Raw genomic sequence first — 15,985 nt, 5'->3', positions numbered from 1 at the left:
TCATGAAAAAATGTTGGTTTTTTTTTGCTAGTGGCTTTACGTCACACCGACACAGATAGGTCTTATGGTGATGAAGGGATAGGAAAGGGCTAGGAATAGGAAGGAAGCAGTCATGGCCTTAATTAAGGTACAGCCCCAGCATTTGCCTGGTGTGAAAATGAGAAACCATGGAAAACCATCTTCACGGCTGCCGACAGTGGGATTCAAACCCACTATCTCCTGGATGCAAGCTCACATCTGCGTGCCTCTAACCGCACAGCCAACTTGCCCGGTCATGAAAATGTTAAGGAAATGGCTAGGCAGGCATTTTTCAGTATAACATTTGTCTGTTGAATAACGCTAGAAATATCCTCATAGTGGTGTGAAATATGATGTGACAAGATGTCATGGAAGTTATCATGCAATATCAAGCTACAAAGCTGTCCTCAAGATAGCAATGCAGATGAATGGATCGTGACCCTTAATCTTGTGGTGCCGGGCTGAGTGGCTCAGACGGTTGAGGCGCTGGCCTTCTGACCCCAACTTGGCAGGTTCGATCCTGGCTCAGTCCGGTGGTATTTGAAGGTGCTCAAATACGTCAGCCTCGTGTCGGTAGATTTACTGGCACGTAAAAGAACTCCTGAGGGACTAAATTCCTGCACCTCGGCATCTCCAAAAACCTTAAAAGAGTAGTTAGTGGGACATAAAGCAAATAGCATTATTATTATTATTATTATTATTATTATTATTATTATTATTATTATTATTATTATTATTATTATTATTATTAATCCTGTGGTAAATGATGCAACTTTTAGAGACAACTTGGGCTGCATGTCTGTTTAGTAACATAGTGAATGAACAAGACCACCTTCAATATTGCAAATGGTCTTGGTATGAGTGACTAGGTTGATTGCCAATTATTCAATATATCAACCATTTTCTCTGCCATTTCTGCTCATGACATTGTTTGACAACCAATAACGAAACAATTGTTTTTGGTATTATGCTCAATTCTGTCATGAATTCAAAACACTTATTTCTTTGAAAATGCATTATTGTCTACACCAGGGCTCACCATAATCCTATTGTTTCAATGGCAAGTTATCAGTTTGTATCCAGTGCCTAAGAAGTTCAAACAGCAACACTGAAGTAATGAGACTGCTCAGTAAGCAATGCATTGTGATAGTCTATGCATGCATCGTTAACATGTTTGTAGTAACCATGTAAGAGGTGCACTTGTTTGATCACATGTACCAATCCTTGTGATAATTTCTACATACATAAGTAAATAGTGGTTACGGGTTAGCAATAAGTAAGTAAAATGAAAGTTACAATGCAGAGTTTAAATGTAACAGTGAACACACTTGAAGAAAATAATGGCAGTTGTGCTGCAGTATGTGAGTTTAGTGTAGAACCATCACATGTACACTACTGGCATAAGAAAAACTAGAACAGTTACAGTGTATGAAGAAGACAGCCTTAATTATTTTAATCACAATGATCAATTATCTTAGATCCATATTGACTCAATATTAATCACATATTCACTTGTTTAAAACCTTTAAATATGTGGTTCCACCTTGTCAGAACTATTAACAGTCTTTATTATGTTACTAATGGCCGTACATGTTTTGAGAATTTAGAATGTTCTCTTATTCAGTGGCATAATAAACAACAGTTATTATACTGGTACATGTTCATAAGTATTTTAATGTGCCAAGCATAAATGAAGAATTGTGATTTTATAATGTAACTGATTATTATTATACCACTGAAGAAGACAACATTTTAAGTTCTCAAAACATGTACGCCCATTAGTAACATATAAAGACTCTTAATAGTACTGACAAGGTGGAACCACATATTTAAAGGTGTTTAAATAAATTAATGTGTGGTTGAAGACAACCTTATTGTTTCAAGGATCAAGATCAGACCAGTTAAACTGTTAAAATATATAACAAATAACAATTATTCAGTTTCACATGAAATGCTGCAGATAAAGGTATTGGAGATTGCAGAGAAAAGCAATACAGTATAGGAATCTCACAGTTTAAAGCAAGCAAAGGATACTCTGTAGATTCATGAAGAGGAACAAACTTTCTCTTCGAAAGAAGACATCTGTATGCCAGCAACTGTCAAAGGACCATACCGGGGAAATGGAATTCCATCAGAATTTTAGATTCAAAATTAAATTTGCATAATTTTCCTTTCCCATTTCTTGAGGTTCATAATTGCTAAAGAAGTGGGGAAATTCTGTGAACAAAATAGAGTTTATCACAAGCACGGAGACCTATGGTATTACAAGTTAATTTTGAACAACTGTTCAGTAACTGATAAGGAGTTTAACAACACATTTTTTTCTTGATACCTACAGCCATTATGAAAATGACATGGATCTATTGGTGGCATTCTTTGATATAGAAAAAGGCATATGACAGTATATGTAGAAGCTGTGTGTGGAGAACTCTGGATAACCAAGGAGTCAGGAAACATATTGTAGAAAGAGATGCATCAAGATAGTGTGAGTTATGTGAAAGTAGGAGAGAGAACAGGCTGGACAAAGAACAGAAATAGTTTAAAGCAAGAAAGTGCCCTTTCACCACCTCTTTTCCTGGTAGATTTGGATGAGATAATGATAACATTATATGGAGAAGCCTAATTTTCTTCTTTTTCTACAACTTTTCCCACATCTGTGGGGACGGGGGTGCGAACTATGTCACACATGTGGATTTGGCCCTGTTTTATGGCCGGATGCCCTTCCTGAAGCTAACCCTATCTGGAGGGATGTAATCACTATTTTGTGTTTATGTGCTGGTTGGTAGTGTAGTGTGTTGTCTGAATATGAAGAGGAAAGTGTTGGGACAAACACAAACACCCAGTCCCCGGGCCAGAAGAATTAATGAGAGGCGATTAAAATCCCCAACCCAGCCGGGAATCAAACTCGGGACCCTCTGGACCGAAGGCCTCAATGGTGACCATTCAGCCAATGAATATGGGGCAGCCTAATAAGAGGAAGAAATATATGAGCAGCTGAATGCAGTGCCGGGAGTGTCCGAGTACAATGTTTGGCTTGCTTGGTGCGGTCTTTCTATTTGGGTAGAAACAGTGGAAAAGTGTGGAATGAAGTTCAAAGTAAAGAAAAGTGAGTTTTTGGTGACAAAAAAGGAAGAAGGGATAACTGCTTGGAGAAGGCCTGAGGAATGTAGGAAGGTGTATAAACGATAGACAGATCTGTTAACGGAGAAGACAGGCACATACATTTCTTCAAAAGGGTTTGAAGCCTGATCTCGAACAAGGATGTAGGATATATTACAGTATGTTTGAAGGGAGAGATATTAACAGAGTGCAGGTGAGTGAATTGAAATTTTTGAGGAACAGAATAGGAACTACAAGATGAGACAGAGTGGGAAATGAGGAGGTGAGAGAAATAATGAAAGAGGCTCATTTACAAGAAACAATAGCAAAATGTCAACTTACAAGGCTGCTTACATAACTTATGATGTACTATGTGTAAAAGATACCCTGAATCTCTTGAGCTTAAGGAGATAAATAAGCATCCTGAATTTCTTGGCCATCCGTTAGCTCTGGGTTACTAACTTCATGAGGCCAGAGGGCTACAGCTGTATCCAAGAACTGAGTGGCAGACCACAAAAATTATCAGAATCTTTTAAAGTGAAAAGATGGTAAATTAAGAACAAAAATAAATTTAAATTTTATAGATACATTTCACAATTTTAAGACCTTTAAAAAATACATAAAGTAGGTGACTTGTTTGGCATACATCATGTAGGCTATAGTCAATTTTCCCAAGACTGTACCTATATTTTGATTTAAAAAAAAGAGATAGAAAACTTAATCTCTAATATTAATACATTAGGTAATTGGTAAGAAAATCAACTGAATGAATTTCAAATTAAAATTGGAAACAACATTTATTTCAATAAGGGACATAAAAACTAATAACATTATTTATTATTAATTTCAATAAAATAGTATGTATTGATGAATAATCATTTTTTTAAATCCTTTGCTGTGTGAATGAAGTAAACTGTGGGAAACCTTGACATTTCATGAAGACTTTGCCTTGTATCCTCAGAAGTGAAACTTCTCCAGCCTCGACTACAACTCTTCTAAAAATGATGGTTGGAACTTGGAAAACACTTTACCATTGGTATATTAATTAAATAATACTCTCATTTGTCATTACATGGCTCACTATGCACTACTGTATTGCAAGGAGGAATTGTTGTTGTCATCTTACATGTCCAAGAGTTGTAGAATAGACAACAGGATCATCAGACTAATCATAGACAGGAGTGGGTGTGGGAGGGTGGAATATCATAGAAAAATAGCATCAAGTTTAACAGAAGAAAGATAAAGAGACAGGTTCCCTATGGGAATCATCATCTATGTCAAAGAGACAGGAACCGAACAGAGATGTAGTGAAGAAAGAACATACTGTGATGGCGGGGAGGTGGAAAACGGGAAATAATCGAAGAAGGCTAAAGGACGAGAGTAAAAATAAGAAATAAATAATTCAGTAACAGGTGTACACAGATGATGAATATATGACACACTGAGTGAGCCATCTGGTTACAATGAGAGTACGCATTTGGATTTGAGCCATCTGGTGACAAAGAAGAGTACCATTTATTCAAAAAAGCAATGGCTTTCCAAGTTCAAACTGTCATTGTTGGAGGACGTAAAGTAAAGTTTTCGTGAAACGTTAAGGATTCTCATAGGTTATTTCTTTCACTCGGCAAAAACACAAAACACTAACTGTCTCTAAATTTTAAAAATGTAAATAAAATTTAAACTTGAAAACTCGTACAGTAAAAGTGAATTCTGCAGCATAGGTGGACGAGTTCATCCACCTAATGAAGGGCTGAACCAATATAGGATTAATGCAATGATGCAAAGTATTCCAAAAACATGGTTCTGTTGATTTTATTTCTGACTGCAAAATCAAATCAAATCAAATGTTATAGTTCTTTCTCTGCAACAGTAAAGCAGAGCTCACCATTTCTTCAGCAGTGATGTACAGTCAACTCTCAATTATCCAGGCGCAGATTTACCGGTTTATGGATTAACCGTGGAACTTCTTTTTTTCCTCGCGATGTTTTGTATACTTGTGAACTGGGACTCCGTATCTGTCCCCCACCATAAGCAATGGGGGTGGGATGTAGCAAGTAATGTAACTGCAGTCAAGTTGGTTGAAATGACAAAACAAATTCCTGATAGTGATTAAGTGGATGTGAACAACACAAACAATGGCTTGATTACGACAAGTGCAAACAAGGCTTTGTGAATGATAGTGACATTGTGCAGCTTACACTGGGAAACAAAAACATTTCTTTTGGATGATATCTGGAATTTTAAAACTGATTCTAAGTATATTTGCACTACTGATTCCAAAACTGCTGTCCATTTTGTTCTAGCAGCTCTAGTTTTTACATATTATTAAGTTTGTGATTATATCACAGGTAGTTAAAATACTGGAAAGGATATTAGAAAGAAGAATGAGAAGAAAGATTGAAGGAGATTTACAAGAGGAACAATATGGCTTCAGGAGTGGAAGATCTACAGTGGACCCAATCTTTAGCATGAGACAGCTGATGGAAAAGAACTGGGAATATGGAAAGGATCTGGTCATAGAAAAAGCATATGACAGTGTCCCCAGACAGAAGGTTTGGGAAAATATGCTTAAAAAGAGACTCGGAAAAGAAATATTAGAAATGGTGCAATCAATGTACAACAACTGTGTTAGCAGAGTACTGACCCCAGTTGGGAAGACAGAATGGTTTTGAAATAAGACTGGACTAAGACAGGGGAGTGTGCTGTTGCCTCTTTTGTTTATTATGATCATGGACAAAATTGTAAAGGAAACAAAGGAAGCCTATGGAGATAAAGAGATGAAGATACTGCTATTTGCAGATGATGATGTGATCTGAGGTAAGAACAGCAAATAAGTGCAACAACAACTCGATATACTGTACGAAAAAAATTGAGAAATATGGCATGAAAATCAGTACAGAGTAAAGCAAGACCATGGTGATGTTGAGAGGGGAAAGGCAAGGAAAGAGAGGATGAAGCTACAAAGAAAAAGTTTCACATAGAGCAGCTCTTAATTATTTTGAGAATTTGTTGGATTATTTAGAACAGAAAGAAGACAACTTGTTAAATGATGAAGCTACAAAGAAAAAGTTTTACACAGAGCAGCTCTTAATTATTTTGAGGATTTGTTGGATTATTTAGAACAGGAAGAAGACAACTTGTTAAATGATAAGTTGATGTTACTCAGACTCTATTCCATTATTTGTAAGATAACTCTGTCAAAAAAACAAAAAGGGTTAATTACTTCAGCAAAGTGAAAAAAATCTTCAAAAGTGACAAAATTAAATTGTTAGTTATTGTGCTGAAAAAAATTATGACCTCTCAGAGCAAATGATCCTGAAGTTACAGTGCATTTCTATTGATGTTAGGTTTAAATAACTTTCATTTTTATCATGTTAGTGACCAATGTTGTATTAACCATGTTTTCTGGCATGGCATCACCCATAGCTATGGATAATTGAGAGTTGACTACATATTTTAAAATACAATATATAAATTAAAGTGTTTTTTAAAAGACTTCCCAGGATACAAGAAAAGGTCCAACAGGCCTCTGTTAGTTAGCTTACTTCTACCTCCTGAGGCGATTCAATTATATTGAACAAGTCATTATTCCTCAAGCTCGCGGTGAACCTCGGCTGTCACGTTCAGTACCAAATGTGACTCATTCCGTGGAGATGATTTGTTTGAGTGAGGTGTTCTGCTACCGGTCTCCTTGGCTGAAATAATCTCATTCTCCCTCATTTCAATATCTGGTTGTTGAATGAATGGGCCTGACATTTCCATTATTCGTGGAGACATCCTTAACACAGTCTTTGGTGTTCTAGAGTTAAGTGGCTCCAACCTGTCCCATCGAAAGACAGGTGATTGCACCAATTTCTGCCTTTTACTTGGCATAACTTGGTTTTCACTTTCAGTCCTTGTTATTTTATCATGAGGACTTCTCATATTTCTGGATATGTTATGAAGATTCTTCCATGAAATGGAAGGAGTTTTGAGTTTTGGTAATTCATGGACTTGATTCTGATTCTCCCAAGAAATGTTGGGTATTAATTTCATAGGAATTTGTTCTAATGCATTCTGAGTACTTGGGGAGTTTTCTACTGCATCTTCTGGAGGACTGCAGGGTTCTCCATCTGGTGTTTCCCTTATAACTAAAAACTGAGAACTGTTTTCATCAACATGCACACTGGTATTTTGAGTTTCTTCCAATTCTTCAATATCACTTGTATCAGATTCAAGCCTGAGCTTATCTTGAATATCTCCAGGGAAGAGATGCTTCTTCAGCTCAAGACAATTGATGCAGTTCAGGTTTCCTTCTTCCAGCAGCTGGAGCAATGCAGAAATTAGTTCACAGTCAGCTTGTGGAGTTGGCTTTTGACCTCCAGTGACAGGTGTAGGCTAGAGGAAGAGGACAGGATAAGTCAGGATTAGGATTTGGTTAATTATGGTAACAACAATAAGGAAAGATGGAGGGATTGATTCAAGCTGGTAAGAAAAAGGTCTTAACCTCTTCAGTGGTGAGTTAAAATCCACACAGTAGTCCCTAGAGTGGGTATTTTTTAATCAATAAAGTAACAGAAAAAGTTACAATTTAAAGAAAAAAATATTTTGATGGTTATAAATAATTTCCTAGTCACTGTATTTTTCATTTTTTTAAATAAGTTGCGCTACGTCATACTGTTACAGATAGATCTTATGGCAATGATGGGATAGGGTTAAGAGTGGGAAGGAAGTGACCGTGGCCTTAATTAAGGTACAGCCTTAGCATTTGCAAAACCATCTTTGGGGCTGCCGGCAGTGAGGTTCGAACCCACTATCTCCCAAATGCAAGCTCACAGCTGCATGACTCTAACTGCATGGCCAACTTGCTCAGTACTGTATTGTTAAATAAACACATTACGGACTGCTAAAGGTCTTCAGAACTTCCTTTCTGAGTGGTAATTCGTGAAGCAACCCTCAACATGCAGTGGAACTCCATCACATGCCTTGCATTCCCATCTCTTTCACAGCGCCTTCGACTTAAAAACTTCTCAATTCGAGGGATGTTTTTTGGAAAGTGTAGTGCTGTGAGAAGAGCTGGTGACTCAATGAGGAATGGTCTTTCTCTTCAGGATGTTTTCTTCTCTGTGGTGTATTTCTCCATAAGAATGACATAATATGGGCAGGAATTGAGGTGGAGTTGTGGTGTGATGACATCCCGGTTAAATGCCTTGAAACCATCATGCCATCTTTTGGTTATAATGGCACCAACCCAGATTGGTCTTGAAAATTATTTTCATTTTCAAAATATTTCTTTATTTCTTAATCCATTTACTGTCTAGGGTTTGCTTTTCTCCGGACTCAGCGAGGGATCCCACCTCTACCCTCTCGAGGGCAGTGTCCTGGAGTGTGAGACATTTGGTCAGGAATACAACTGGCGAGGAGGACGAGTACCTCTCTCAGGCATCCTCACCTGCTATGCTGAACAGGGGCCTTGTAAGGGATGGGGAGATTGGAAGTTATAGACAAGGAAGAGGGAAGTAAGTGGCCGTGGCCTTAAATTAGGCACCATTTGCCTGGATAAGAAGTGGGAAACCACAGAAAACCATCTTGAGGATGGCTGAGGTGGGAATCAAACCCCCCTTTACACAGTTGACCTTCCAAGGCTGAGTGGACCCCATTCCAGTCCTTGTACCACCTTTCAAATTTTTGTGGCAGAGCCAGGAATCAAACCCGGACCTCCAGGAGTGGCAGCTAACCACACGAACCACTACATCACAGAGACAGACTTCTTGACTATTTACAGATGCAAAATAATAATGAAAATGAAAACCTACAACCTGTTATCCAGTCATTGGCCAGGTCAGGGATAGAATGAATGAAGTCCCCATCTAGCGGGTATTGTGCCAGTTGCTGAGTGAGGCCTGTCGCACTCCTCTGGGGCAATGATTAAGGATTGACAGATGAAATGAGATGATAATGGAGAATGTTGCTGGAATGAAAGATGACAGGGAAAACCGGAGTACCCGGAGCAAAACCTGTCCCGTCTCTGCTTTGTCCAGCACAAATCTCACATGGAGTGACCCGGATTTGAACCACGGAACCCAGCTGTGAGAGGCCGAAATGCTGCTGCCTGAGCCACGGAGGCTACATGCAAAATAATAATATGGTTTATTACTGAAATAGCAGATTCTCATTCAGCAAATTACAAATATAGTTTAGCTTATAAACTTGTATTGTCAATGTCACATACAGTTTGAAAGATATATTGATGTTGTAAATAGTTGCCGCCATCCCACCCCATCTCTGAGCGTCGGCCAGTTTTATTACATGGGCAGGTCAGATGTTTACCCCAAGCAGTCACCATGCTTTTCTATTATTGTACAAAGATAGTCGGGAACCCAACAAACACATGCAGCAAACTACAAAATATGGCAAGAAATTAACTCTTATTGTATCATCAATTATCAGCCAATGAAAACATCATACTTTAGATGAATGTCTAAGCCAATGGAATACACTATCTGATCAAAAATATCCGGACCCTTCTGTATACTAGTAAACAGTAACATTTATTTATTATTATTATTTATCGTATGGCATATATATACAGAAACAAGAAAGGAAGGACATTATATTTTAATGTCCAAAGATGTTATCCATTTTAGAGCCTCTGTATAGGCCTCTAGAAAATCAAACCAATCTCCAGGGTAGGCTCTTCTGCTACACTCCTTTACAATGTGTTCGATGGTTTGAAAAGGAGCACCGCAGTCACACTCGGGGGATTGTATCTTTCCCCATTTATACAGGGACGCAGCACAGGACCACGACCACATCGAATCCTATTAAGGATGGTCCAAGTTCTTCTTGGGAGATCAGACCTCGAATTAGGTGGGAAGAAAGGCCAGAGATGTTCACCTGTTTTTGAGATCCAATCTTCCTTCCACTGGGCATAGGGGTTGAAATTGTCTTCTGTGAGCTTCACGTCCATAGGTTAAACATTAAAAAGCCCTACACGTGACCCCTGGGTGGTGCTAAGGAAGCAACAACATTGGCTGCTGGACCTATCTTCTAAAGATCTCCCAGCAAATATGCAAACTGTACGAAGTAAATAGTAACAAATGATGCCTCATAAAAGGAGGCTGGGTGATTTGTATTGTTCAGTTGAGACTACGGAATAGCAACATGGGGTAATCATTGGTTACCACATAAGCAAGATATCTGTAAGAGACAATTTTAACCTTACGAATGTACCCAAATCAACTGTTTCCGGGCAAGTTGGTCATGCGGTTAGGGGCGCACGGCTCTGAGCTTGCATCCGGGAGATAGTGGGTTTGAATCCCACTGTCGGCAGCCCTGAAGATGGTTTTCTGTGGTTTCTCATTTTCACACCAGGCAAATGCTTGGGCTGTACCTTAATTAAGGTCAAGGCCGCTTCCTTCCAACTCCAAGGTCTTTCTTACCCCATCGTCGCCATAAGACCTATCTGTGTCGGTGCGACGTAAAGCCACTAGCAAAAAAAAAAAAAAAAAAAAAATCCAGTGTCAATAAAGTAATAGTAAAGTCGAAACGTGAAAGTATGACCAAAGCATAACTATGATCTGTTGAGGCACATATACTGACACCCAGGGATCTACAAACATTAAAGAGGGTAGCGCAAGAAAATCGTCGGTTTTCTGTAGAAAGAATCACCAGGGAATTTCAAGGTGTTAAGCAAAGTACAGCCATTCACTTGGCTGTGCATTGGGAATTAAAAGTAATAGAGTTTCATGGTTGAGCAACTGTCCATAAATTAAACATATCCCCTCATAATGAAAAGCGCTGCCTTGTGTGATGTAAAAAGGGGCACCACTGGATCTTGGAATGGTAAGAACAGATGATCTGGAGTAATGAATCACCTTATAAATTGTGGTAATCTGACGGGAGGATTTGATATGATTAGTATGTTAAGTACCAACAGCGAACTTTGGACACGTGGGGATGTTTCTCACGGCATAGTCTCAGCTTTCTTGTAGGACTGAATGGCAGTGTAAATGGAGAAGGATGTCAGCACATTCTGAATGCTTTCGAAATGCATACTGTTGAAAATCAGTTCGGTGATTGTAGTTTATTCCAACATACTAACGTTCCGAGTCATGAAGTGGGCTCTGCAAGCCAATGGTTTAAGGATAATAATATTCTACAACTGAACAGACCTTCCCAGAGTACCAACCTAAACCCAATAGAACACCCTTAGGATGAGTTAGAATGGCAACTTTGTTCCAGGTCCCACCGTTCAACATCAACACATTCTCTGGCTACGTTCTGACACTTGGTGGAAAGTCTCACCAGTACAGTCAGGGCTGTGATAAAGGCAAGAGGAGGACCAACACCATATTAATGATGACTACTAGATGGTGTATGTACGCTTTATTCAAATTGGACCAAGAGCAATTTTAGTAAAAATTTTGTAGTTTCCTAGTGTGTGTCATTATTTGATTCTACCTCCAGATTGCAGTCACCAGTCAAAATGGACAAGTGGCTAATCCGCAATAAGAAAGTCAAACTAACTTAGCTTATGAGAAAGCTAGCACAAGTTGTGACCATTATTGCAATTGAGCTGTGGATTATGAAGATGTGTAATTAAAATAACAAAATCAAAAAAGAAGAGAGGAGGATCATCAGGAAAATATTAGGAGCAAAATACACCCAAGATGGTTATAAGTTACAATCCATCAAAACAACAGAAAAGTTCTCAAACATCGAAACTGACATTAGGAAAAGACGAATGAAATTCTTCAGTCATCTCACTAGATTACCAGAAAACTGATTGAGAAAAAGTATAATAGATTATGTAACCTCCCTTAAGAACTCAACACTCTGGCTTAATGAACTTTGAAAGGACCTCAAAAACACAAAAATAAGCTCAACAGGCGTTCTACAAAGAGACATCTTTAGACACAAAGTAAACAATTGGGAAGCTACATCAGAGCAATCACAAAAAAAACAAAAAACAGACAGACGACAGTGGTCGGAAGAACGTAAACAAGCTTTCTCAGCAGGAATGAAAGCTTATTGGAACAACAAGAAGACACCACAGAAGAACTGATTTACTTATTTATGGAATGTCTTCCAGTACTGGGAGTATTCACTACTACTACTACTTCTAATAATAATAATAATCATCATATGGCCTCAGCTGCTGTGTGCAGATATTTTAAATTTGACACCATTTGGCTGTCTGCTTATCAATTTTGACGTCCTGTTTTACTCTAGGCCTACTTGACGGCAGATTAAACCAAATATCTCTCTTGGGCGTCTATGGCTAGGTTTTAATGAATTTTGTTTGGTGAACATCAAATGTGTCACCAGAGATCTTTTACATGCCAACATCGTGTCACAGACTGTCAAATGGACTTTTTTCTGCCCTTCAAAAATCAGATTACCTCTGCCAGGTTTGAACACACTACCTTGGGATCTGGAGGCCGACACTCTACCACTGATCCACAGAGGCAACTGATGTGTAGATTACAAACATGCAAACATTATGTACTACACCCTTCAGGGCCTCGAATAGACGACCCGCACATGATAATGCCTCCTCCACATAACAGGGTAAACACCCACGGATGAGACTAGAGTGAAGAGCGGCTCGAATTGCCTAACGGGCTCCGAACCGCTCCCTTCCTACTTTCTGTGCTGGCCTCAGCAGCTCGAGCACTTCGGGGGTGGTACGTTCAAAAGAAGAAGAAAAAACAAATACTTAAGATGGAGCCTTATGTAATCTGAAAGTAGGATTCTCTGGGTTCAACTGTCTACTGGATACTGCTTAGCATAACTACAAATGACAAGAATCATATAATGGGTGTTATGAAGACTAATTTATTCAAAATATGACATAATAAAAAAAATATACAACCCTATACAATGAATTCTCCGCATACGGGAGAAAAAGAGAATGATTAACACTTTAAATTCGACTCGCCTAAGGGCGTCGTCTGCACAAAGGTATAACTGAGGTTTTGCGACCACTACTGTCTATCTTTCCCTCATTAGTTTGTACCTTTTTGTTGAATTTTAATATTCTGTCGATCACACCGTTTTAGTATGAGTTGATGTCCCTCTACATAGTACCTACTGTTCTTAGCACATAATTAACCGGACTCTGCACTACATGATTACCATATTAAAAGAGATATTTACATAATACATCGACAAAACACACATACCATTTAGCTAAAACCCCGGACTTCCCTTATCTGTCACCAAGAAAAAACAATGTTGAACATCGGTTCTGTTTGAACTCAAAATAAATGCACATTAAATACTAAACACACACATATATACACATCATGCATAAAGGGGGCTACTCCTGTAAGAAAAACATGGTTATCAGTATCTTCTGCCCCAGCCCAATCTGACCTGGGCTCGCACTGGACGACTCCTGACTGAGAGGTACATTCCTGAAAATGGGGGAGATCCATAATCATTTATTAATTACCTTCAAAATCGCCATGATATTATCATTTACAGAAGTGTTCTTAGCTGAACCATATAAAACAAATACACAGGCACGATGTGAAGACCCAGAGCCTCGAGCCTTACTACAATAGCACCGTGGGGCCGCTTTGTCGCGAAGGGAGAGAAGCAAACACTCACAAAAAAAGGAAGAAAAAAAAAAGGAAGGGGAGGTCATTCGTTTTACTGCAACCATCACTTATTCATTAGCTACGCCAGATTCTTGACTCCTCTCAATTACAATGGCCAGCCCTCCTTTCTCGGGGACACATATCTCTGGCCCATTTGTTTATTCATCCTAGCGCAGAATTCCCAAGAATACTCATTTATTCTATACCTTCTCATTCTTCTTGTAGAGCGCGGACTGTGGGCACCATCACTTCCGAATCATCTCATCGTAAAACTATCTGGGCATTCGGCCCTCTCATTACGTCTCATATCGCGCATCTTCTTTCGCTGGGCCTAGGACTCTCATGATTCCTCAATTCCACGCTTCTCATCCTCTTTGCTCACTGCCCAAAGTTATGCATATATTTATATTTTTACCATACATAAGACTCTGGCTTCCCTGGATCTCAGTCGGCTGCAGACAAAAACAAACTCCATACATTTCTGGATAAATAATCAAGAATCACGGGAAACTTGCGAACTGTCTCTCACAATTAGACCTAAATAACACATTTATTTACCTCTCTCAGTCAGGATCTCTTCTCTCTTGTTGCACATGTAATTATTATATGTGTAAGTTACACATGCATCATCTGACTGTCCCATGAGTTTCCCCAGCATATGCGCTAGCCATCTTGGACATTAACTAACAACCTGTGGACATGGTTTTCCCTACTCAACACTATTGTTCCAAGCACCCCTACGGAAACTCAAATATTCTCCTATCCTTGTTTCCCATACTTGCTAGGACATTCTACATATTACTAAGAATAACCCCTCACGATAAACTAATCATTAAGAAAAAAAACAAAAGGGTCGTCCGGGGAGTTAGCTCCCTTGAATTTACGTTAACATGATCAAGAACAATAAGATTTCCATATTAGGACATGCATTATTTTACAGCATTTAGGTATTACAAAGGAAAAGCTCATCCTACACCCCGGTTATACTATAACTTGCTAAGAAATTATATTTGACATCACTCATCTCTTTGGTGGCCGTGGTTTTTCCTTCCTCAGGAGACCCATGGCGGAGCTTACTGCTGCATGGCCTCGGCGCTGGAGTCAGGCATGCTGTCCTTCGACACTGGTCCACACAAGGTCGTCATCCTGGTTAGCTCGTCCACTGCTGAAATCTTAGAGTAATCCAAAGGGTAACACTCCACAACTCGTCACACGGTCCTCTGTTTACCGCGACACACACACAGAATTTACACCATGAATAAGCAGGTCATTCTAATCACAGCGGGCGCGTTCACAGCATGAATTGGGTGGCTCACAAGACTTGAGACCCTGATTCAGAGCAGCGATTTGGATGATACCAATTTATTGATATCACATACTCATCTAGGCCGGCATTGTCCATAGCCGACTCCCGCTACTCATTTATGAATTATGTTCGCGGCTTAATTAATTGACATGCGCACAGAGACATTCGCCTAGGCTCGCTTGGCTTCCCGTCTACACTTCACAAAGGCTTTTGTATTTCATGGCCGCGACGGACACAATAACACTGTCTTAGTATGCGGTCAATAGGTTTCGGACTGTAAAAACTGGAGCACAATGTAACACACTCTCCCCTCTCAGCGACCCGCTATGAACTGTCTCCAGCGAGGGCCAGCCCAGCCTTTATGGTCTACACACCGGAAGACTATGGGCGTAAACGATTCACAGTTCATTAAGGACAGCAGCTCATTTCATCCCAGGAATTCAAAACATTTAAATGGTGCGTATTGCAACCCTCTCTTTCCTCTCTTATTTGAACCAGGTATGATCTACCGATGATCGGCAGTTCTTTCGTAATTTCATTCCCGCCTTTAATTATTCCATTAGCGTCTTCTGGTGGGTGGAGTCGTCTTTGAGCGCGACTCTCAGCTTGGGGGACGCTTCACGTTCACATGTGTTTGCGATACGTCACAGCTGGACATCTGGTGACCTCCTTTCGTCCCTTGAATAAAGTATTCCATATTTTTAGTCTGGGATACGCAGAAAATTCAGCTCTATTCATTGGTGCACCTCCCATAATTTTCCCATGTCTGGATCAAAATATCCTATAATTTTTACGCACCAAAATTCAATGTTGGCACCCGTGAAACGTGCATAAAAAACCGGAAGTTCCTTCTGTTAGTTTGGATCCCTGGGAAATTATGCCACTCCTCGGGGTGTGTTTGACTACCGTAGTGTCGTATCATATCTCCAACTTTGTCTGCGAGTTGAGAGGGCTTTTTCACGAGGGCTTGGCTCCA

The 15,985-nt window shown here is 39.4% G+C and overlaps 1 protein-coding gene across 1 annotated transcript in view; it reads right to left on the bottom strand.

Annotated features, from left to right (window-relative positions):
- Nucleotides 1-6,702: 6,702 nt before the first annotated feature.
- LOC137502334 (mutS protein homolog 4-like) overlaps nt 6,703-15,985 on the bottom strand; it is a 100,153-nt gene continuing 90,870 nt past the window's right edge. Inside the window, exon 17 of the mRNA XM_068229332.1 lies at nt 6,703-7,494. Coding sequence (XP_068085433.1) covers nt 6,703-7,494 — 792 coding nt within the window. The remainder of the gene's footprint in view (nt 7,495-15,985) is intronic.

The sequence above is a fragment of the Anabrus simplex genome, chromosome 10 (genome assembly GCF_040414725.1).
Source record: "Anabrus simplex isolate iqAnaSimp1 chromosome 10, ASM4041472v1, whole genome shotgun sequence".
Classification (NCBI taxonomy): domain Eukaryota; kingdom Metazoa; phylum Arthropoda; class Insecta; order Orthoptera; family Tettigoniidae; genus Anabrus; species Anabrus simplex.
The sequence above is the reverse complement of the archived record's forward strand: the minus strand, read 5'-3'. Positions and strand labels throughout refer to the sequence as shown.